This window comes from Jaculus jaculus, chromosome 5, assembly GCF_020740685.1.
Source record: "Jaculus jaculus isolate mJacJac1 chromosome 5, mJacJac1.mat.Y.cur, whole genome shotgun sequence".
Taxonomy (NCBI): domain Eukaryota; kingdom Metazoa; phylum Chordata; class Mammalia; order Rodentia; family Dipodidae; genus Jaculus; species Jaculus jaculus.
This window is the reverse complement of record NC_059106.1, coordinates 163,352,162-163,375,806: the sequence shown is the minus strand read 5'-3', so window position 1 is coordinate 163,375,806 and position 23,645 is coordinate 163,352,162. Positions and strand designations below refer to the sequence as shown.

The 23,645-nt window shown below is 41.2% G+C and overlaps 1 protein-coding gene across 3 annotated transcripts in view; it reads left to right on the top strand.

The window, feature by feature from the left end:
* Positions 1 to 23,645, top strand: part of Brwd1 (bromodomain and WD repeat domain containing 1) — a 134,054-nt gene that overhangs the window by 80,904 nt on the left and 29,505 nt on the right. For 2 of the 3 annotated variants that reach the window (XM_045149806.1, XM_045149805.1), the window contains exons 27-36: positions 769 to 851; positions 2,249 to 2,360; positions 3,217 to 3,278; positions 8,239 to 8,394; positions 9,554 to 9,674; positions 12,655 to 12,780; positions 15,879 to 15,951; positions 19,362 to 19,403; positions 21,345 to 21,491; positions 22,404 to 22,556. In XM_045149806.1, coding sequence (XP_045005741.1) covers positions 769 to 851; positions 2,249 to 2,360; positions 3,217 to 3,278; positions 8,239 to 8,394; positions 9,554 to 9,674; positions 12,655 to 12,780; positions 15,879 to 15,951; positions 19,362 to 19,403; positions 21,345 to 21,491; positions 22,404 to 22,556 — 1,075 coding nt within the window. The remainder of the gene's footprint in view (positions 1 to 768; positions 852 to 2,248; positions 2,361 to 3,216; positions 3,279 to 8,238; positions 8,395 to 9,553; positions 9,675 to 12,654; positions 12,781 to 15,878; positions 15,952 to 19,361; positions 19,404 to 21,344; positions 21,492 to 22,403; positions 22,557 to 23,645) is intronic. The other variant, XM_045149804.1, reaches the window with a different exon arrangement.

Here is a 23,645-nt window from a genome sequence, read left to right as displayed (position 1 = left end):
AGAAAATTCTAACCTGTGTGAAAACTGTTTCTGGCTTCAGGTTTGAGAAAATTTTAAGAGTAATTTGCTAGATGGTAGCTACTAGTCACATATGTTGAATATGTTGAATATTTGAAATGTGGCTGATTTGAATTGAGTGTATAAAAATGTACTCAGTTCATTTTAGAGACTGAAGAAAGAAAAAAAGTGGAAAAATATTTCCCTACATAGAAAAGTTGGGTTAAATAAGATACATTATTGAAATTCATTGGTTTCTTGCCAGGAATGGTACTATAAACCTATAATCCCAGCCTCTGGGAGGCTTGGCGCATGAGAGTTGGAGGCTAGCCTGGGCTGTGTAGTGAAATCCTGTGTTAAGAATACAAAACCGGGCTGGAGAGATGGCTTAGCAGTTCAGTGCTTGCCTGTGAAGCCTAAGGACCCTGGTTTGAGGCTCGATTCCCCAGGACCCTCTTAAGCCAGATGCACAAGGGGATACATGCATCTGGAGTTCGTTTGCAGTGGCTGGAGTTCCTGGTGTGCCCATTCTCTGTCTCGCTGTCTCTGCCTCTTTCTCTGTCTGTCGCTCTCAAATAAATAAAAATAAACAAAAAAATAAAAAAAAATCCACAACAAAACCATTGGTTTCTTTTAATCTTTTAAAAACATGGCTAATCAAAGACTTAACTTTATATATGTTATTCCTATCCTATTTATTTTGGATATTACTGCTTGCTGTTGTACCCTATGTTGACAGTGTTAATTATTAATTATTATTATTTTTTTTAGATATCATGATATGCCAGATGTTATTGACTTTCTTGTGTTACGTCAGTTTTATGATGAAGCAAGACAGAGGAATTGGCAGTCTTGTAAGTCTGTCTTTATTGCATTTGATGTAGTCTTAGAAATTAATCTTAAGCCAGGCATGGTGGCTCATGCCTTTAATCCCAGCACTCGGGCAGCAGAGAAAGGAGGATCACCATGAGTTCAAGGCCATCCATCCTGAGCTAGTGTGAGACCCTACCTCAAAAAAAAAAAAAATAGCTGGGTTTGGTGGTTCATGTATTGAATCCCAGCACTCAAGAGGCAGAGGTAGGAGGATTGCTGAGTTCAAGGCCAGCCTGATACCACAGAGTGAATACCAGGTCAGCCTGGACTAAGGTGAGGCCCTACCTTGAAGAAAACAAAGCACTCTTGAGGCAAGGGGAATGGCTCACTGGGCATGTGTGCTATGCAAGCATGAGGACCTTAGTTTGGATTCTTGGCATGAAATAGAATGATGGTGCTGGTCACATGCATCTGTAGTCCTAGAGTTGGAGAAAAAGTGACTAGCTTGTCTTGTTGAATCTTTGAGGTGCTGTCTGCAGGTTGGATGGCACATTTCTTTTTCTCTATTTTTTTTTTTAACTTTTTGTTCTTTTTGAGGTAGGGTCTCATTCTGGTCCAGGCTCTCCTGGTATTCACTTTGTTGTCCCAGGTTGGTCTCAAACTCAAACAGCAATCTTCCTACCTCTGCCTCCCAAGTCTGGGATTAAAGGTATGAGCTACCATGTCCAACTTTTTTCTCTTGAGGGGGAAAAAAAGCAAAATAAATAAAAAAGAATAGTTTGTGTATATGTGTTCATGTGTGTGTATGGGCAGTACATGTGGTGGTCAGAAAACAACTTGAAGTTGTCTATGCTCTGCTCTCTTTGATGTTTATTTTTATTTATTTGAGAGCGACAGAGAAAGAGGCAGAGAGAATGAATGAATGTGTGTGTGTGTGCGCGCGCGTGCGTTTGCATCAGGGCTCCAGCCACTGTAAACGAACTCCAGATGCATGTGCCCCCTTGTGCATTTGGCTTATGTGGGTCCTGGGGAATTGAGCCTCTAACTGGGATCCTTAGGCTTCACAGGCAAGCACTTAACTGTTAAGCCATTTCTCTAGTGTCCTGTGCTCCACTCTCTCTGACATAGGATCTCTTGCTACGGCAGTCTGCCAGGCTGTAGAATTTCAGACTAACTGCCTTATAAGCCTCAGATTTTCCTGACTGTGACTCCCATTGTTGTAGGCAGGCTGGGATCACAGATGGCATGTGTCACTTTGCATCTGGCTTTGCATGGATGCTGAGGAATTGAATCTTGCAATCTTTGCAAGGAAGCCTTTCAACCACTGAGCCATCTCCCAGCCCAAAGATGGTACATTTCAAAGTAATATGTATTGATTTGTCTTCTATGTCATGGTGCTTAAATATTAGTAAATATTAGCAAATTATTTCTCTTGTAGGTGACAGATTCCGGTCTATTATTGATGATGCTTGGTGGTTTGGAACTGTGTTAAATCAAGAACCATATCAGTCACAGTATCCTGACAGTCACTTCCAGTGTTACATTGTTAGGTTTGTATACCCACAGATGATAGTTACTCTGTTCTGGGTAATGTTTATGGCTGATCATTCTCAGGTTGTATAAACTTGTCATTCTGACAATCTGATCGCAGAATTCATTGCACCTATGTGTTCTGTGAGCTGAACTATGGAACAGTGTAATCAGAAGTAGACATTCCATCAGTCAATTTCAGTAAAGCTCCTTTGACTTTCCACTGCCCACCTGTGATGTGAAGTCCACGTGGCCAAGCCTTCATCCTTTGCTTTTCTCTCACTTTGAGCAGGCAGAGAAGATTTCTGGTCTCTACAGAATCCTGACATATATTTCTCTTTCTTTTCTTTCTTTCTTTTTTTTTTTTTTTTTTTGTCTTTCAAAGTGGGGTCTCACTCTAGCCCAGGCTGACCTGGAATTCATTCTGTAGTCTCAGGGTGGCCTCGAACTCACGGCAATCTTCCTACCTCTGACTCCCAAGTGCTCACTTTAAAAAAAAACAATGTTTATTTTCATTTATTTATTTGAGAGTGAGCGAGAGAGAAAATGAATGGATGAGAATGGGTGCTCCAGGGCCTCCAGCCACTGCAAACGAACTCCAGATGCGTGTGCCCCCTTGTGCATCTGGCTAACGTGAGTCCTGAGGAATCGACCCTCGAACCAGGGTCCTTAGGCTTCACAGGCAAGCGCTTAACTGCTAAGCCATCTCTCCAGTCCCACTTTGTTTATTATAGCACCCTTATAGAAATTTTACTGTTAAGTATTAATTTAATTGCTGTGTTTTGTGTCGTTGTGTTTTGTAGTTGATGTGCCATTGTTTTATATACCTGGTTTTCATGAAAGGTTAATAAGTTTGACTTTCTTTTTATTACACAGGTGGGACAACACTGAGATTGAAAAACTTAGTCCATGGGACATGGAACCAATTCCTGACAATGGTATATTCTTACTAAATCATGCCAAGTATTTGACCGTGTATCCCATTTACCTTGCCATGCTAATACTAGAGTGCATTTGTGTTCAAATCATTACAAGAGCCCCGCCCTTTATCGAAGAAGACACAGGTTCTAGATGTCTGTCTCAGTTCCTCCCACCTCAGATGCTGTGTCTTTGTCCTGCTGTTGTTCTCACGTAGCCTTGCTTTAAATTCCATTTACCTTCAGCGCAAAGCCGCCTTCTCTCCTGTGCTTAACCTGTCCATCCTTGAAGGAGAAGCTGTAGCCTGCTTCTCTCTGTTGGCTGCCTGACCGCACCTGTCTTGCCATGGACTGTCCATCTGTTGTGCAAAGCCAGCCTTTCTCTAGCACCAGCTGTCCTGTGCTCTTACCCTCTAAAGGATCTGACACTCAGTTTGTAGCTCATTCCCCCCAACAATTTGGGTATTTTTCTTTTGTTTTCTGGTCAGGTTTGATTATGTCTCTTGTACTTTTCATTTGGCTTTATTGAACATTCTAGCTACTGCATTACCCTCACCCGATCAGTTTTTTTTTTTAATCAGTTTTTTGAAAGGGTGCTGTATATCTGTCTGTTGCCATTTCTTTTTTCCCCATTTTTATTTATTTGAAAGAGCAAGAGAGAGAGAGAGAAAGAAAGAAAGGCAAATAGAGAGAATGGGTGTGTCAGGGCCTCTAGCAGCTGCAATGCAAATGAACTCCAGATACATATGTCACCTTATGCATCTGGCTTTATGGGGAATTGAAACAGGGTCCTTTGGCTTTGCAGGCAACTGCTAAGTTATTTCTTCAGCTTTCTTTTCTTTTTAAAATTTTATTTATTTATTTGAGAGAGAGAAAAATAAAGAATGGGCACGCCAGGCCTCCAGCTACTGCAAACTTCAGATGCACGCATCCCCTTGTCCATCTGGCTTATGTGGGTCCTGGGGAATCGAAGTGAGGTCCTTCGGCTTTGCAGGCAAGCACCCTAACCACTAAGCCATCTCTCCAGCCTTCTTTTCTTTTTTTCTTTCTTTCTTTCTTTTTTTTTTTTTTTAATATTTTACTTATTTGAGAAAGAGAGAGGCAGAAAGAGAGAATTGGAACACCAGGACCTCTGGCAACTGCAAAAGAACTCCAGATGCATCCACTGTGTTGTGCATTTGGCATTGTGTCGCTACTGGAGAATGGGACCTTGGTACTTAGGCTTTGCTGGCAAATTCCTTAACTGCTAAGCCACCTCTCCAGCCCTGTTGTAATACTTTTTTTTTTTTTTTTTTTTTTGGTTTTTCGAGGTAGGGTCTCACTCTAGATCAGGCTGACCTGGAATTCACTATGTAGTGTTAGGGTGGCTTTGTACTCAGACAATCCTCCTACTTCTGCCCCCCAAGTGCTGGGACTAAAGGTGTGTGCCTCCACACCTGGCCTGTTGTAGTACTTTTTCATCAGTCTTGATGTAGCTTTAACAGAAACTCCATCCAAAACCCCACACTTTTTAGTACATGCATCTTTCCTTCAGGGCAAGGCCTTTCTTTCCCTTTGTATTATATTCTCTGTCAGATCTTACCAGCCACTCTTCTACTTTAGTTTGAAAATGGGGATTTTTTTTTTTTTTTTTAAGGTAGGTCTCAATCTGTCCCAGGCTGACCTGGAATTCATGTTGTAGTCTCAGGGCGCCCTCGAACACACAGTGATCCTCCTCCTTGTGACTGCTGAGTGCTGGGATTAAAGGCTTGTGCCAGCCACCACGCCCGTCTTGGAAATGGGGATTTTTATGGAAGTACATGTTATTTGTTTCTTTTTCCCTTTAAAAACTTTTTTAAAAAATTTTTATTAGCATTTTCCATGATTGTAAAAAAAATCCCATGCTAATTCCCTCCCTCCCCCCCACTTTCTCCTTTGAAATTCCATTCTCCATCATATTACCTCCCCATAACAATAATTGTACTTACATATATACAATATGAACCTACTAAGTACCTTCCTCCCTTCATTTCTCTTCCCTTTATGTCTCCTTTTGAAAACTGTTTCTTCACGGTTTCCATAAATACAATATACCATGTTCAAAATCCCTTCCCAACACTTTGCCCTTTTCTCCCTCCCAGGTCTTCTCTCCACTGAATCTCTTCTTTTCAACTAGTCTTTATTCCTATGCCATCATCTTTATTCCCTCCTGTTACACAGGACTTGTGTAGGTAGTGTTAGCCTCTGTGAGGTCATGAATATCAAGGCCACTTGCTCCTTTTTTAAAAGTTGTTTTTTAAATATTTTATTTATTTATTTGAGAGCAAGAGGTATAGACAAGAGAAATAGAGAATGGGCATGCAAGGATTTCCAGCCACTGCAAACGAACTCTGGTCCTGTGTGTCACCTTGTTTATCTGGCTTTATGTGGGTCCTGGGAAATCATACCAGGTTCTTTTGGCCTTGCCAGCAAGTTCCTTAACTGCTAAGCTATCTCTCCAGCCCTTGAACGTTCTTTTTAAGATGGTATCTAGTTGAGTAGCCCAGGTCACATCAGGTTTGTGGAGCTCTTTCTTTCCCTTCTGTGTGCTAGGATTTCAAGTGGGCATCTCTAGGCTCAGTTTCAGATGATATTTTTGGGGGCAGGGTGCCTCTTTAGCAAAAGCTGACCTGGAATTCAATCTGTAGCTCCAGATTAGCCTCACAGGTGGTTCTCCTTTCTGAGCCTCCCAGGTTATTTTCTTAAAGATGTGAGCCTCTGCACCTGGCTACTTGAGCTTGACCTTTGTCCTCCCGCTTGACTAGCAAGTGCTCTTGCCTGCTGAGCCGTCTTCCCAGCCCTGACACCACACCGTATTCATTCATTCATGAACTTGATTATGTTTTCAATTAACTTTTCTTGTAACTGCAAGTTTGGAAATCACTCATGGTTTTCTTTGTGAGATTTTCTTAAGTTTATTAACTTGTCTAGCTGTATGAAGACATTTGACCTTGATAACACATGTAACAGATAATAACCTTTGTGTGTATGTAACCATCCAGTCTTACTGTAAGGTTAATGCTTCATTATTAAGTTTGTAGATGAACATATTTGAGGGTCACAAAGAGTTTTAAATAACTTTACTAGAGGGCTGGAGAGATGGCTTAGCGGTTAAGGTGTTTGCCTGCAAAGCCAAAGGATCCTGGTTTTGTTCTCCAGGACCCACGAAAGCCAGATGCACAAGGGGGTGCATGTGTCTGGAGTTCATTTGCAGTGGCTGGAGGCTTTGGTGCACCCATTCTCTCTCTCTCTCTCTCTCTCTCTCTCTCTCTCTCTCTCTCTCTCTCTCAAATAAATAAATAAATAAATAGATAAAAATTTAAAAATATTTAAAAAACAATAACTTGACTAGAAAGAGAGAGATTGGGTTTGACTCAAGCAATCTTAAGCTCTTAAGGCCAGGAAACCTTTAGAAGAATTGTCAAAAGACACAAACAGGCGTAAGAAAAGAGGCTAGTTGTACTAATAGTCATGGAAATGGAACTTAAAATACCAAGTTACCTTGTCCAGCTATCAGGTTTTATTACTAATTATTGTTATTTTTTTTTGATTTTTCAAGGTAGGGTCCTGCTCTACTCCAGACTGACCTGAAATTCACTAAGTAGTCTCAGGTTGGCCTTGAACTTACTGCGATCCTCCTTCCCCCTGCCTCCCAAGTGTTGGGATTAAAGGCATGCACCACCATGCTCAGCAGAAATTAAAGTTTGAACTTTGATTTCCTGTTAGTGCTCTCTGAAGTGTTTAGTTTGCACCTCCATCCTTTCTCAGGGGATTGGTAGAGGTGCTGGGTGTTGAAGCTATGACTTTGTGGGTAATACCATTGACGCCACAGCCTGTTTTTTGTTTTTTTTTTTTAACTTTCTTATTTGCTGGGGGGAGGGGGAAGAGGCAGATAGAGAGAGAAAATGGGTGAGCCAGGGTTTTCAGCAATTGCAAATGAACTCCAGACACATGTACCACCTTGTGCATCTAGCTTACGAGGGTCCTGGGGAATTGAACCTGGGTCCTCTGGCTTTGCAGGCAAGAGCCTTAACCTCTAAGCTGTTTGTCCAGCCCAGTGTTCTGTTTTTTTTTTTAAGTCATGATAATGGTCCTCTATTTTAAATTTTATTAGTGTCAATACATTTTGTTTATAGTGGAATTCATGTCGTTTTGTAATCTCAGTTGATAATTTTTTATGTTTATTTATTTGAGAGTGACAGAGAGAAGGAGGCAGAGAGAGAGAGAATGGGCGCACCAGGGCTTCCAGCCACTGCAAACGAACTTCAGACGGTGCACCCCCTTGTGCATCTGGCTAACATGGGCCCTGGGTACTTGAGCCTCCATCCGGGGTCATTAGGCTTCATAGGCAAATGCTTAACCGCTAAGCCATCTCTCCAGCCCCTCAGTTGGTAATTTTTAAAATTCTTACTATTTATTTGCAAACAGGGAGCAGGGAGAGAGAGAGAGAGAGAGAGAGAGAGAGAGAGAGAGAGAGAGAGAGAGAATGGGCATGCTAGGTCCTCTAGCCACGGAAAACAAACTTCAGATGCATGTGCCCCCTTGTGCATCTGACTTTATGTGGTTATTGGGGAATTGAACCCATGTTATTAGGCTTTACAGACATGCCTAACTGCTGAGCCATCTCTCCGGCCCCACATCAGTTGATAATTTTTAAAAAGTTGCAAGTTTGAGGTCTGTGTTTTACTGTAGTGCTAATCTAGTTTGTGAGTTTTTGTTACTGTTTTTGTAGGTCACTCTAGCTCAGGCTGACCTGGAATTTACTGTTTCATTTCAGGGTGGCCTTGATCTCATGGCGATCCTTCTACTTCCTCCTCCTGAGAGTGCTGGGATTAAAGGCATGCGTCACCACGCCCAGCTTAGTTTGTGAGATTGTGAAGTTGTATTTCATTACAGTGAACATTTGTTTTTTGATTAATCCTCCTGCTCTTCTCTTTCTGTTCTTTTCACATGGGATCCATAGTTGATCCACCTGAGGAGTTAGGAGCCAGTATTTCTGTCACATCAGAAGAGCTAGAGAAATTGCTCTACAAACCACAAGATGGTGAATGGGGTCAGAGGTCCAGAGATGAAGAATGTGACCGTATTGTCAGTGGTATAGATCAACTTCTAAATTTTGGTACGTTTTATTTTACTTTTATTTTCAAGCAGAGAGAGAGAGAGAGAGAGAGAGAGAGAGAGAGAAAGGGAATGGGCATGGGCATGTCAAAGCCTCTAGCCACTTAGTTCATCTGGCTTTATGTGGGTACTGGAGAATTGAACCTGGTCATTAGGCTTTGTAGACAAGTGCCTTAACTGCTGAGCCATCTCTCTAGCCCCTACTTTTTATGTTTTTATTTGCACATGCACGCACCATGGACTCTTGCCATTGCAAATGGAATGCCAGACATCTTGTGCCAGTGTTTTTGTTGGTTTTACAGAGATGTCTGGGGCACTGAACCCTTGCTGTACCTTTTGTGAGCAAGCATCTTTAACCAATGAGCCATGTCCATAAGTTTTATCAGGGTAACAAGTTTTATTATTTAGTTCTCTATAAAGAATTTCAAAACAGCATAATTAAAGTTGTCCTTTTTTTAATTTTAAGGTTTAGAAAGACTTTATTAGATAAATTAAGAGAAGGAAAGAGAAGAAAGTAGAGTGTTCCTGTCCTTTGGAGGACAGGAAAGGGGTAGAGAGTCCATGGGGGGGGGGAGAGTAAGTGAGTGGGTCTCCCTAGCTGGGCCTACTTGAGGGAAGCTTACCAGAATCTTGAACTTCAGGAGCCAGCCAAGAGAGCTTGAGTTCCCCTGGCGAACATATCTATAATTTTGTGGTGGTGGGCCCTACCTTCTGGCTCAGGTGAGCTACAGAGATAGCTGATTTGGTCTGGGCTAGAGGCTGGCTTAGGAAGAGGCCAGCCATCAGGTTGTTTGTGGAAAAACAGATCTAGGGAACTTTAGGCAAGAGAAAGGAGAAGCCAGCCTCCTCTCTTCGCTCTAGCAAAGCCCAGAGACATTCCTGCTTTCTACTCTCAGAGGCCCAGTCACAGTAACTGCCTAACAAAGCTATCTGACTCACTCTCATTGCCCTCTTGAGAAGGCACTAACTGCTCTTAGAGGAAAGACGACGATGCCTGGTCAGTTCTTAACTGCTTCCTAGGTTGTATTTAGTTAGTATTTTAGTGATGCCTTTGACTTACCTTCCATGGAATTCTCATTTAGGAATATTTTGTAGGTCAATACTACTTAAAGGCAGTGGGTTTATTGACTCAGTGCTTGGAATTTTGTCTTCCCTTACAGATATTGCAGCAGCTTTTGCAGGCCCGGTTGATCTGTGCACATACCCGAAGTATTGTACTGTAGTGGCTTATCCAACTGACCTGTACACTATTCGAATGAGGCTTGTCAATCGATTTTACAGGTTAGTACAACACTCCATTCAAAGTAGGTTCAAAAGCTCTTTGGCCATGGTCCTAAAGGGGGGCAAGTTAATGGTTTCCTTCTGGTTTGATTAACATGAATTTTTGTTAATTTCTAGGTAGGTTTAGGTAGAGTAGACTTAAGGGACTGTATAGTGTTTCGATCTTATAGTGTGTTTTCTCAGAAAAAGTAGTAGATACTACATGTTTTTCTCTCTTTTTTTTTTTTTTGTAAGTTAATTTAAAAAAAAAATTTTTTCAAGGTAGGGTTGGTTTACTTTAGCCCATGTTGATCTGGCAATCACTCTGTATTCTCAGGCTGGCCTCGAACTCACTGTGATCCTCCTACCTCTGCCTTTCCAGTACTGGGACTGAAGATGTGCATCACCAGCCTGGCTTAAAATGACTTTTTTTTTTTTTTTCCTTCTGAGGTAGGGTCTTGCTCTAGCCCAGGCTGACCTGGAATTCACAGTTGGTCTTGAGCTGCCCCTCATCTAGCAGTTCTCATCCTCTGCCTCTTAAGCACTGGGGTCAAAGGTGTGGGCCATCACCCCTGGTCCTAACATGCTTTTTAATACATGAATAATAACAGGGTTAATAGTCAGGAACAAATGAAGAAAGTATTTCTGAAACAATACAGCATCTCATTTGTATAATTAGATTCACATACATACTGTTATTGTCCGTCCCCCTCTTTTCAATAAAGGGAAAGAGAACCACAGCACTGCTTATGTTCAAGAGGCAAAATTTTAATGGTTTCAAGTTTGTCCCCCCCCCACACTTTTTTTTTTTTTTAAGGTTTTTTGAGGTAGGGTTTCAGTTTAGCTCAGGCTGACCTGGAATTCACTATGTAGTCTCAGTCTGGCCTTGAACTCATGGCAGTCCTCCTACTCTGCCTCCCGAGTGCTAGGATTAAAGTGTGTACCACCATACCCGGCTTTGTAATTTTTTTTTTAATTATTTGAGAGAGAGGAAGAGAGAGAGAGGGAGAGAATGGGCATGCCAGGGCCTCCAGCCACTGCAAATGAACTCCAGATGCATGGGCCCCTTGTGCTTCTGGCTTATGTGGGTCTTGGGGAATCAAAACTGGGTCCTTAGGCTTTGCAGGAGAGAACCTTAACTGCTAAGCCCTTTTCCCCAGCCCTGTTTTTTTTTTTTTTTAATTTTTTTTTAAAATTTAATTTATTAGTTTTCATTTCAGTGAATACAGGCAGTTTGGTACCATTATTTAGGCTCATCTGTGATCTACCCCCTCCCATTAGACCCTCCTTGTTAATGAAAATGGGTCGTGCATTGTGGAGTTAGCCCCCAATTATTAGTATGATAAATGTCTATGCAAATCATGACCCAACATGTAACTCTGACATTCTTTCCGCCCCCTCTTCTGCAAGAGTTCCCTGAGCCATGTTGGGTTCATTTTTGGTCTGCTTCAGTGCTGAGGTGTTGGGGGCCTCTGAGGCTTTGGCTCTCTGATTTGGTAGGAGTTGATTTTTCTCTGCGTTGATTTCCTTCCCCTTTGTGATGGTATCCGGTTCACAGGAAAACATCACCCTTGCTAATTTTGCCAGTTGTCCTTAGTTTCAGTTGGGCCCCTTTTGAGGTATGTTGGGGCAGCTCTCTTCTTAGGATCTGCATCTATCTGGAAAAGAGAAGCAGATTCTCCAACGGAGAGTAAGTTAGCACCCAGAAAATTGAGATAACACTTACTTTTTTGATAGACAGTTTGATAGGTGTAGGCCCTCTTATACCCCGTGATTGATGATAGCTTGATATTGTAGAGTGGGCTTGTGTTTGGGTATGGTTCTGACTTGTTTCCCAGCTCCAGCTAAGGGTCTAGTACCTCTGAGTGGATCAGTTAGCCAAATCAAGAGCAATTGATTCCTCACCATGGCTGTGTACCACTATTGCACTTATGTGGGCATCACTTCCGGTTATTTGTTGCTAATTAGGTTAAACAATGTGTTGCTTGGACAGATCTTGGTCATTTCCCCCAGTCGCCTATGTAGCGCCTTCTGGCACTAGACACGCTGACTGTCTGGGGACTGACTCTCTCCTAGTTTCCAGCCATGTCATTCCATTTTACGCGTCAGCTGTGTATGGAGTCTTCAGCAATAGGGTCTTATCACTGGCCTTTGGTGGGTCATCAAGTCTGTTTTTTTTTTTTTAAGATTTTTTTTTTTAATTTTTATTTATTTATTTGAGAGCAACAGACACAGAGAGAAAGACAGATAGAGGGAGAGAGAGAGAATGGGCGCGCCAGGGCCTCCAGCCTCTGCAAACGAACTCCAGACGCGTGCGCCCCCTTGTGTATCTGGCTAACGTGGGACCTGGGGAACCGAGCCTCGAACCGGGGTCCTTAGGCTTCACAGGCAAGCACTTAACCGCTAAGCCATCTCTCCAGCCTTTTTTTTTTTTTTTTTTTTAAACATTAGGTAGTTGATGGTATTAGAAAAATCTTACCTTTGTAATCATACACTAGAATGTCCATTTGGATTTTTCTTATTTTCTTTTTTGAGGTAGGGTCTCACTGTGGACCAGACTGACCTGGAATTAACTATGTAGTCTCAAGGTGGTCTAGACGTCATGGTGATCCTCCTTTTAAAGGTGTGCCACACCTCTATACCACACCCATGTCCATTTGAATCGGAAACCAGTGTGTAGTGAAACTGACTCTCAAGAATTGATATTTGACACACCTCCTCTATTGATTTTTCAACAGTGTTAGAGTGCTTTGTTGATTTTTCCATGTGATTTGTTTAAATTTTGGTGTTTAAATTATGGAGTTTCTTGTCCAGTATAACTGGATTTTTTAAAGTGTAATTGTCAATGGCTATAATTGATAACATTAGGTTATACTTTAGAACCTTGTACTAATGGGTTACTTAATATGACATGCTCACTTCATTAACAGGCTAGATGTCTTTTTGTTAGGTTTCATTCTTTTCATTTCTGTAGTCCTAAAATTACCTACTTTTTTTGAAGGAGGCTGTCTGCATTAATTTGGGAAGTCCGATACATAGAATATAATGCCAGAACATTTAATGAACCTGAAAGTGTAATTGCAAGATCAGCTAAGAAGATAACTGACCACCTCCTAAAGTTTATTAAGTAAGTGACTTCATCTGTATGCCAAACACTGCCTTGCAATAGCATGCTCTGTACTGCTATAGTTTATTGCTCTTGTGCTGAGTTACAGTCATTGAATATTTTATGTTAAGTGACATTTTTATGCATACCTTCACCTAAAATTTCAGTAAAGGAATGAGAAATTCATCACTTCATTGTCTTTCTGTTTTTCCTCCTCCCAAGATAGGGCCTCACCCTAGTCCTTGCTGATCTGGAACTTACTTGGCTTTGAATTCACAGTGATCTTTATATCTCCTCCTTCTGAGTGCTGAGATTTAAGGCATGCACCCCTGGCTTGGTTTATTTTTCTTGGACTGTATACATGTAGAGTGTGTGTGTGTGTGTGTGTGTGTGTGTATGTTTGTGTGTATGTGGACTTGTGTGTGTGTGTGTAGGCCAGATTGAGACAGGTTCTCTCATTGAACCTGGTGCTCACTGATGTGGTAGGACTAGCTGTCCAACAAGCCCCCCAGTCTCCTGTCTCTCCCCCCTGTGTTGGGATGACAGGCGTGTCATTTTGCCTGGCTCTGTGTGGGTGCTAAGGATCTGAACCTAGGTCTTCATGCTTGCATGGTAAGTGCTTTCCCAACTGAGCCAGTGTTTCATTTTTAAAATATTAATTTTACAGTACCACATGCCCTTTATCCCAAACCCAACCTGGTTAATATTTTTTAAATACTTAGAAAATGTTAAAGAAATTAATATTGCCTTTTTGCACACTAGTATCAGGATGTAAAGTACATTTGTACTTTGCTAGTTTCTGTACCAATATACTTTCTGTATTTCAATATCTAATCTAGAATTCCTGCCACAATTTTTTAGTGCCTGTTGCTTAGCCTTCCTAAATCTTTTTTTTTTTTTTTTTTTTTTTTTTTGGTTTTTCGAGGTAAGGTCTCACTCTATCCCAGGCTGACCTGGAATTCACTATGGAGTCTCAGGGTGGCCTCAAACTCACGGCGATCCTCCTACCTCTGCCTCCTGAGTGCTGGGATTAAAGGCGTGCGCCATCACACCCGGCCTAAATCTTATTACTATTATTTTTGTGTGTGTGTTTTCAAGGTAGGGTCTCACTCTAGCCCAGGCTGACCTGGAATTCACTATGGAGTCTCAGGGTGGCCTCGAGTTAACTCATGGCAGTTCTCCTACCTCTGCTTCCCGAGTGCTGCGACTAAAGGCGTGCACCACCATGCCTGGCCTAAATCTTTTTAGTATTTTCTTGGTCTCATCATTTTTCTGAATATTAGTCATTTGTAAGTCATTTGTAAGAGTGTGATTGATTTGTTTTTGAGGTATTTCCCTCATGGTTAGATTGAAATTTAATCTTTTGTGGGATACATCCTGTGAAAGTGTATATTTATGAATATTATATATATTTACTTTTATCAGGAATAAATTTAGAATAGAACTAAGCATGAGATGAAAATTGAGACCCAACTTCTATTCTAATAAGGTTTACAGTGAATTTTCTTGGAACAGTGTACAAAATACTCTGCTTCCGTCTCCTTATGACTTTACGCTTCCCTTTTATGTGGTTATAGTAGTTTTTTGAAAGATTCACATGTTGGAGAAAAATATTGCCATTATTTGTTACCTTTTGACCCAAAACTAGAGAATCACTGACTCCTGTAAATTTCTTTGGGTTAATTCTGTCTTTAGTCTTTGGGACTTAGACTTAATAAACTTTCCCCCCAAATTACGTACCTTTTTTGGTCATCCTCATTCTCAAATATCCTTACTTTCAAGCATTCTTTCTTTTCCTGTGTTGAGTGAGAATTGGATATTTGCTTTAAGTTGTTTCCTATTTTTATTATCTCGCACCTCTGAGTCTGGTCTTCCTTCGGTGTGTGGTCTGTGGTGATACCTAGGAAGATCACTCATGTTGTTCCAGACAAGGCCACTCATGTCCCCTGTACTTACCCCACCCCGAGGTATCAGCTTAATTTTTGTACATACCTTTCAAACAAACTGTCCATATTCCAAATTACTATATTAAGGTGGCCACTTATTTTCACAGAAGACCAGATTAAAATCTTGGGGGAGACACACACACACACACACACAGTTAATTAATTAATTAATTATTTATTTATTTATTTATTGAGGTATGGTCTCACTCTAGCCCAGGCTGACCTGGAATTGACTATGTAGTCTCAGGGTGGCCTCCAACTCACAACTAATGGCAAGCCTCCTACCTCTGCCTCCCGACTGCTGGGATTAAAAGCGTGCATCACCACACCCTGCTTCTTGGGCAATTCTTTTTTTTTTTTTTTTTTTTTTAACTTATCACAACAGGCTCACATATTTATTTTGGAGGGACATATATGAATGGGGATTCACAGATAAAATTTAGCATTCAAAATAACGTTTCATACAATTTTCATTGATGTAGCAATTGGAAAAGAAGACGGGATGGAAAAGTGAATAGGTATCAATAGGATTCTTAGATACATACACTAAAAGTCTCTGTGGAGAGTTGTGATTAGCAGGTGCCTCCAATGGCAGACAAAGAGTTGAGTGTGTTCAGCAGCTTACAAATGACATACAGCAACTGCTGGCAGCTACAGACCTGGGGGTACTGCTTGTCACTTACCATTTTGCCAGCTAGCTATCCATGTGAGCATTAACCTCTGCCCCTTGCATAAAGAATCTTCTGTGACCAAGGCTATGAGCAGTACTGACCCATGGAAACAAACACAGATATTTACGTTTTCTTTATTTACTTGAGAGAGATAGAGAGGCAGAGAGAGAATGGATGCACCAGGCCCTCTAGCCACTGCAAACAAACTACAGATGGATGTACCACCTTGTGCATCTGGCTTACATGGGTACTGGAAAATCAAACCTGGGTCCTTTGGCTTCACAGACAAATGGCTTAACTGCTAAGCCATCTCTTCAGCCCCAAACATCAATATGTTGAAGCAGTACATGCTGTAGGACATCTTCTCACATAAACACATGAAGGGCAATTCTTTTTGAACTTAGTTATGCATAGTTTAGGGAGCTGTTTATATCTTCATGTGTAATTTGAATCCTTGGTAGTACTGATGTACACACTACTAATGTGAAAATTTGTTTCTTAGGAATCAAGATTGCACAAATATCTCAGAACTGTCTAATACATCTGAAAATGAGGAGCAAAATGCCGAGGATTTGGTATGACATTTGTCTGTTTTATAATTACTTTCTGTTAGCATCAAATGAGAATTCAAAATTGAGTGCAATAGAAAGTGTTGGCCTGTTTTATCTCATTAATTAATTTGCGAGAGAAGGGGTCAGAGAAGCAGATAAATAATGAGAGGGAATGGGCACACCAGGGCTTCAGTCACTGCAAGTGAACTCCAGACACATGCACCACCTTGTGCATCTGGCTTATGTGGGTCCTGGGGAATTGAACTTGGGTCCTTAGGCTTTATAGGCAATTGCCTTAACTGCTGAGCCATCTCTCCAGCCCTAAACATCAGTTTTTATTTGAATTCCAGTGAGCTATAAAAGTAGGAAATTTGAAAGTAGGAAATTTCACTCACTCTTCCACAAGTACTACTCTTTGTTATGGAGAACATTCTTCAGTAAAACTTAGAGTGGCTGCTCTTTTAAAAGAAAAGAAGGGCTGGAGAGATGGCTTGGTGCTTATGGCTCTTGCCTGCAAAGCCTGAAGACCCGGGTTTGGTTCCCCAGGACCCACGTAAGCCAGATGCACAAGATGGTGTATGCGTCTGGACTTCGTTTGCAGCGGCTGAAGGCCCTGGTATATACATTCTCTCCCTCCCTCCCTCTCTCTCTCTCTGTATGTGCCCCTCCCTTTCTCTCTCTTCTTTCGAAGAAATAAGTAAAAATAACAAAAAAATATTTTAAAAGAAAAGAAAATAGAGCTTTTGATACAAATATATATTTTGAGTAACGTAGATCTTTGAGGGAATTTGTTTTAGTTAGTGATTTATATCAGTTAAAAGGGGTCTGATGGGCTGAAGGAATGGCTTAGCGGTTAAGGCACTTGCCTGCAAAGCCACAGGATCCAGCTTCAGTTCCCCAGGACCCATGTAAGCCAGATGCACAAAGGGAGCACATGCATTTGGAGTTTGTTTGCAGTGGCTAAGGCCCTGGCGCACCCAGCCATCCTCTCTCTCTCCCACTTTATCTGTCAAATAAATTTGTGTGTGTGTGAGTCTGGGCCTGGTGGTACATACCTTTAATTCCAGCACTCAGGAGGCAGAGATAGGAGGATCACTGAGAGTTCAAGGCCACCCTGAGACTATATAGTGAATTCCAGGTCAGCTTGGTTCAGAGTGAGACCCTACCTGGAAAAACCAAAATAAATAAATAAATAAATAAATAAAATAAATTAGAAAAAAGGGGGGGTGTTAATCAGGGACCTTAGAGTGAGTTCCAAGTAAGGTTGGGCTAGAATGAAATCTTACTTTGAAAATTCAAAAATATAAAACCAACAAAATAAAACAATAAAAAGAAGTCTGAATATTTTTAGATGCGGAACATTTCTATTTAAATTTTAACTGTGAAAAGTATATTATAAGGGAATCTCACAAAGTGGGTGTCTGGGTACATACATGTACTCCTATCTCTTGGCAGGCTGAGGCAAAATAGGAATTCCATGGCCAGCCTGAGCTACATAACAAGACCCTGGCTCAAGGAAAAAAATAGAAGGAAAGAAAAAAGATGTTTTTTACCAAAAATGGTAGCATTTTTGTTATAATCATTGTTGCAGTCCGGTTCGCATTGCTGGTAGAAATCACCCAACCAAGAGCAGCTTCTGGGAAAAAGAGGTTTATTTGGCTTACAGGCTCGAGGGGAAGCTCCACGATGGCAGGGGAAAACGATGGCATGAGCAGAGGGTGGACATCACCCCCTGGCCAACAGAAGATGGACCACAGCAACAGGAGGGTGTGCCAAACACTGGCATGGGGAAACTGGCTATAAAGCCCATAAGCCCACCCCCAACAATACACTCCCTCCAGGAGGCATTAATTCCCAAATCTCCATCAGCTGGGAACCTAGCATTCAGAACAGCTAAGTTTATGGGGGACACCTGAATCAAACCACCACAATCATTAACTGGTACATTTAATGAGGACGAGATGAACTTAATAAAACAAAAATCTTTAAAGAAGTAGAGGGCTGGAGAGGTGGCTTCATGGTTAAGATGCTTGCCTTTGAAGCCTGAGGACCCATGTTTGACTTTCCAGGTCCCACATAAGCCAGAAGCAAGGTGATGCAAGTATGCAAGGTTGCACATGTGCCCTAGGTGGTACATGTGTCTGCAGTTTGATTACAGTGGTTGGAGGCCCTTGGTGTGCCAATTCTCCCTCTCTCGCTTCCACTCTCTCACATACAAAAAGGCCAGTCTGTTGGGCTTGCCTCAAAGAAAAGTAGAAATAAAAATTGTGATAATTACAGCATGTGTGTGCGTATGTGCACATCTATACACAGAAGAAATGAACTTGGGTTGGAGAGATGACTTAGTGGTTAAGGCATTTGCCTGCAAAGCCTAAGGATCCCGGTTCAATTCTCCAGGACCCATGTAAGCCAGATGTACAAGGGGGTGCATGCATCTGGAGTTCATTTGCAATGGTTGAAGGCCTTGGTGTGCCCATTCTCTCCCTCTCTCTTTGTATCAAATAAGTAAGTAAGTAAATAAATACATAAAAAAAGACTGAGCTTGACTGTGATTATAGTCCCCACACCTTTTTAGTCAGGGTGGCACTACTGTGTTTGTATTCAGGCAGACACGCATGGGATTGTGAAATTGGGTTTCATATGCGCTTAGGCTAATGTAGTAGTCCTCCCTTTCCCCAGACAGTGTCTCATGTAGCTCAGGCTGGCCTTGAACTTGCTATTTGCAGAGGTTAGCCATGGATTCTTCTGATCCTCCTGCTTATCTCCCAGGTGCTGGACTTCAGGTGTGTGAATCACCACCCAGCTATAATGTTAACTTCTGCACAAACTCTTACAGACCATTGATTTTTCTTTTTTCTATATGTGGGAATTCAAATGAATATTGCAATAAATGGTTTAGGGAATTTTAAACTATAGAACCGAAAATCCAGGAAAGGGAACAGGCTGTGTGTGTTTCTGAGATATCATAGAGACAAAAATGCACCTTTTTAAAAATAAGTATTAGAGAGAATGGGCATACCAGGGCCTCTAGCCCCTGCAAATGAATTCCAGACTCATGTGTATCTGGCTTATGTGGGTCCTGGAGAATCGAGTATGGATCTTTAGGGTCCATAGGCAAGCACCTTAACTGCTAAGTCATCTCTCCAAACCAGACTTGTAACTTTGAAGTTGCTTTGTGCATGTTTAATTTCGGATGTACACAAGGTAACTTTATCATAGTATGTGTGTAGTTTGGAATTAGTATATCTTCTGAAGAACATCACAAAAGGTATATATATGAAAGAGCTTGTGTTGTGGATCTAGTTAAAATACACTGTCTTTCAGGATTTTCTTATGTTACCATCTTGGTGTAAGATGTCTTTGATACGCTTTCAGTTAAGATTATTGTATTTCTTATGAGAACCTTTGTAATAGTACTCTGATTTTATTCTTAGGATGATAGTGATCTTCCTAAAACATCTTCTGGAAGAAGGAGAGTAAGTTATCCTGTATGATTAACTTCCTGTTGTTTTTTTTTTTGTTTTGTTTTGTTTTTTTTTGAGGTAGGGTTTCACTCTAATCTAGGCTGACCTGGAATTCACTATGGAGTCTTAGGGTGGCCTCGAACTCATGGCGATCCTCCTACCTCTGCCTCCCACATGTTGGGATTAAAAGCATGCACCACCTTGCCCGGTTATGTTCTGTTTTTTTTTTTAAATTAAATTTAATTAATTTATTTGATAAAAAGAAGCAGAGAAAGAGAGAGAGGGAGAGAATGGGTACACCAGTTTCCAGCCACTGCAAAAAAATTCCAGATGCATGTGCCCCTTGTGCATCTGCCAACTATGTTCTTTGTTTAAAATCAAATCTTTATTTCTAGATTTCAAAGAGTTTTGAAAAGTTATGTAATAGGATGTGAGTTGCTATTTTTAACTGGGTTCTCAGAGTGAACTGGAATAAGAAAAGCGCAGCCAATAAAAAGGAAGTATAGGGCATGTCTATGGGCTTGTAAGGACCCTAGGCTAACTGGAATGGAGGGGGACACATACATACACTCTCTCACTGTTTTACTGACTTATTTGTTCTATTTTATTTTTTGGTTTTTTTGAGGTAGGGTCTCACTCTAGTCCAGGCTGACCTAGAAATCATTATGTAGTCTCAGGGTGGCCTAGAACTCACGGTGATCCTCCTTCTTCCTCTCAAGTGCTGGGATTAAAGGTGTGTGCCACGCTGCCCAGCTCATACAGTCTCAATACAGGGTAAAGTAGCTAGGATTCTCATGCAATGTAGAAAACATTGCTTTTCTTTTTTTTTTCCTTGAGGTAGGGTTTCACTGTAGTCCAGGCTGACCTGGAATTCACTATGTAGTCTCAGGGTGGCCTGGAATTTATGGTAATCCTCCTACCTCTCTGCTTCCCAAGTGCTGGGATTAAAGGTGTGCACCATTCCCTCACCCCCCGGCTAAAACATTGCCATATATATATTGCAATGAATTGGCATGCCAGGGCCTTCAGCCATTGCAGTCAAACTCCAGATGTGTGCACTCCCCTTGTGTGCATGCACGACCTTGCCTATGTAACACCTTGTACATCTGGTTTACATTGAATCTGGGGAGTTGCACATGGGTCCTTAGGCTTTGCAGGTAAGATCCTTAACTGCCAAGCCATCTCTCCAGCCCTTAAAATAATTAAAATGATTTTTTTAAGTTTGTAAGCTGAGAGAGAGAATGAGAATGGGCATACCAGGGCCTCTAGCTATTGCAGAGAAACTCCAGATGCATGTGCTACCTTGTTCATCTGGTTTTACATGGGCACTGGTGAATTGAACCCAGGCCATTAGGCTTTGTAGGCAAGGTACCTAACCGTTGAGCCATCTTTTATAGCCCAACATTGCATTTTTTTTTTCTTTTTTCTTCAGGCTTCCCAGGCAAGTGCCTTAAACTGCTAAGCCATCTTTCCAGCCTGCCTGTCGGCTTTATTTCTTGCCTGCCTGCTTTTCTTTCTTGCTTGCTTTTCTTTCTAACTTGCCTTTCTGCCTGCCTGTCTTTCCTTCCTTCCTTCCTTCTTTCTTTCTTTCTTTCTTTCTTTCTTTCTTTCTCTCTCTCTCTCTCTCTCTCTCTCTCTCTCTCTCTCTCTCTCTCTCTCTCTCTCCCTCTCTCTCTCTCTCTCTCTCTCTTTCTCTCCCTCCCTCCCTCTCTCTCTTTCTTTCTTTCTTCCAAGGTAGGGTCTCGCTGTCCTCGCCCAGGCTGACCTGGAATTCACTGTTAGTCTCAGGGTGGCCTTGAACTCATGTGGATCCTCCCATCTCTGCCTCCTGAGTGCTGGTATTAAAGGCGTGCATCACCACGCCTGGCTGAACATCACACTTTTAAACCACAATGTCATGTACCATAGGGTGTCATGCCCTTCCCCCACTGATACAACTTAATGTATTTTCAGGTCTGTGATTGGACAAAAAGAAGCAGCAAAGCTACCAACCTTGTGGAAAGCAACTGGAAGAAGCAGTGTAAGGAACTAGTGGACTTAATTTTTCAGTGTGAAGATTCTGAGCCATTTAGACAACCTGTTGATTTAGTTGAATATCCAGTAAGTTCCCATTGGCTGAATGTTGGGGCTTGTTTTGTGGAGAGTAGACTGAGATAAAAGTATTTAAATTCTCAAGTTTAAGATGTCTAGGCTTTATGCGTTTGTATTTTCTCTCTTATAAACTTAGTGGTAGAATCATAGACAACCCTTACTTTAAGACATAAGTTAGTGTTATATAGTAAGGAGAAGTCTATATGTAGATACAGTAAGTAAGAAAAGTGTAATTTAGCAGGGTGTGGCAGCACATGCCTTTAATCCCAGCACTCAGGAGGCAGAGGTAGGAGGATCACTGTGAGCTCAAGGCCACCCTGAGATTACATAGTGAATTCCAGGTCAGCCTGAGCTAGAGTAAGACCCTACCTCGAAAAACCGAAGGAAAAAAAAAAAAAAAAAAAAAAAGTAACTTAAATCAAATTTTGCTCTTCAAATAGAATAAGCTGGGAAACCAAACCAAACAAAACCGAAGATAATGACCACACAGATTTTCAGGAAGCTTGCAAGTTAATTAAAATGTGTAAAATATTCCCATGTCCCATTACCAAGGGAAATTAACTTTTGATGTATTTCTGTTTCTACTTTTTACTCTTGACTTTTTTATCTGTTTAAAACATTAACCCTTAATAAGATCCTTCTAATTATTTATTTATTTATTTATTTTTGGTGTTTTGAGGTAGGGTCTCTCTCTAGCCCACACTGACTTGGAATTCACTATGTAGTCTCAGGGTGGCATTGAACTCACAGTGGTCCTCCTACCTCTGCCTCCTGAGTCCTGGGATTAAAGGAGTGTGCTACCACACTGGCCTTCTAACATTTTTTTTATCTTCCTCTTCTCATTCTGAATATCTTAAAACTCTGACATTTACATTTCTGAAACCAGGAAGTTCATCTCTGAATAATTATTTTAAATCCTAGGACTACAGAGATATTATAGACACCCCAATGGACTTTGGAACAGTAAGGGAGACTCTGGAAGCAGGGAATTATGACAGCCCTTTGGAGTTCTGCAAAGACATCAGATTGATATTTAGCAATGCAAAAGCTTATACCCCCAACAAAAGATCAAAGGTAATGTTTTACAGTGCTTTATTTGTATGCATGAACCTTGGAATTTTCCCCTAGCTGGCAGAGGTTGGAATACAAAAGGTAAGTAACATCAGACTTCTATACTAAAGCAGGCTTCTCCTACTGCCCCAATAACTATTCTCTGCTTTAGAAGTTCCTTGTGTGTGTATATCATCTGGGAACATAAGTGACTAGTGAAGTTTATGTTATAAATTAAGTACTGTAAGAGATTGACAATGATTATTAATACACAGAACAATTACAGTAATAAACTTTAATGAAAGGTATAATGTGGCTTTTCTTAATTGCCTTGGAATGGGTTAATATATACAGTGTGGATACTTTGCCCCACAAGATGATTTAATTGGTGCAAAACAGCATGAGATGTTTTATTAAACTATTGAGAATGTTGTGAAGTTTAAAACTTAGGAGTAGGTTTTTAGGAACAGCTTGGAACTTTCCATGAATGTTTTTGGTTCCTGGGTATGTGAAACTCCTGGGGCTACTAAATGATGTTGAATAGCATTGCTCCAAGTGAGTATCCTATCTCTTTTTTTCCTTTTCACATGCTTTTTAAACTTTTTCTTTAAATACCTGGGGAACAAGGATTAAACGTAACACATTGTACATGCTGAGCAAGAACTCTACCTCTGAGGTCCCATCCCATTTCCCTCATTTCTAATCTTAGGGGGGAAGATTTTTCATCTCTGTTGCATGATGGTAGCTATGTTTTTTTTTTTTAATTATTTATTTATTTATTTAGGGGAGAAAATGGGTGTGCCAGGACCTTCAGTCACTGCAAACAAACTCCACATGCATGTTCCACTTTGTGTATCTGGCTTATGTGGGTCCTGGGGAAGCAAATCAAGGTCCTTTGGCTTTGCAGGCAAACACCTTAACTGCTAAGCCATCTGTCCAGTCCAGCTGTGGGTTTTTAATAAATGTCATTGTTTTGTTTAGCTCTCTACTTTTTTTTTTTCTCCCCTTCAAGGAAGGGTCTTGCTCCAGCCCAGGCTGACCTGGAATTCACTATGTAGTCTTAGGGTGGCCTTGAACTTACAGTGATTCTCCTTCCTCTGCCTTCTGAGTGCT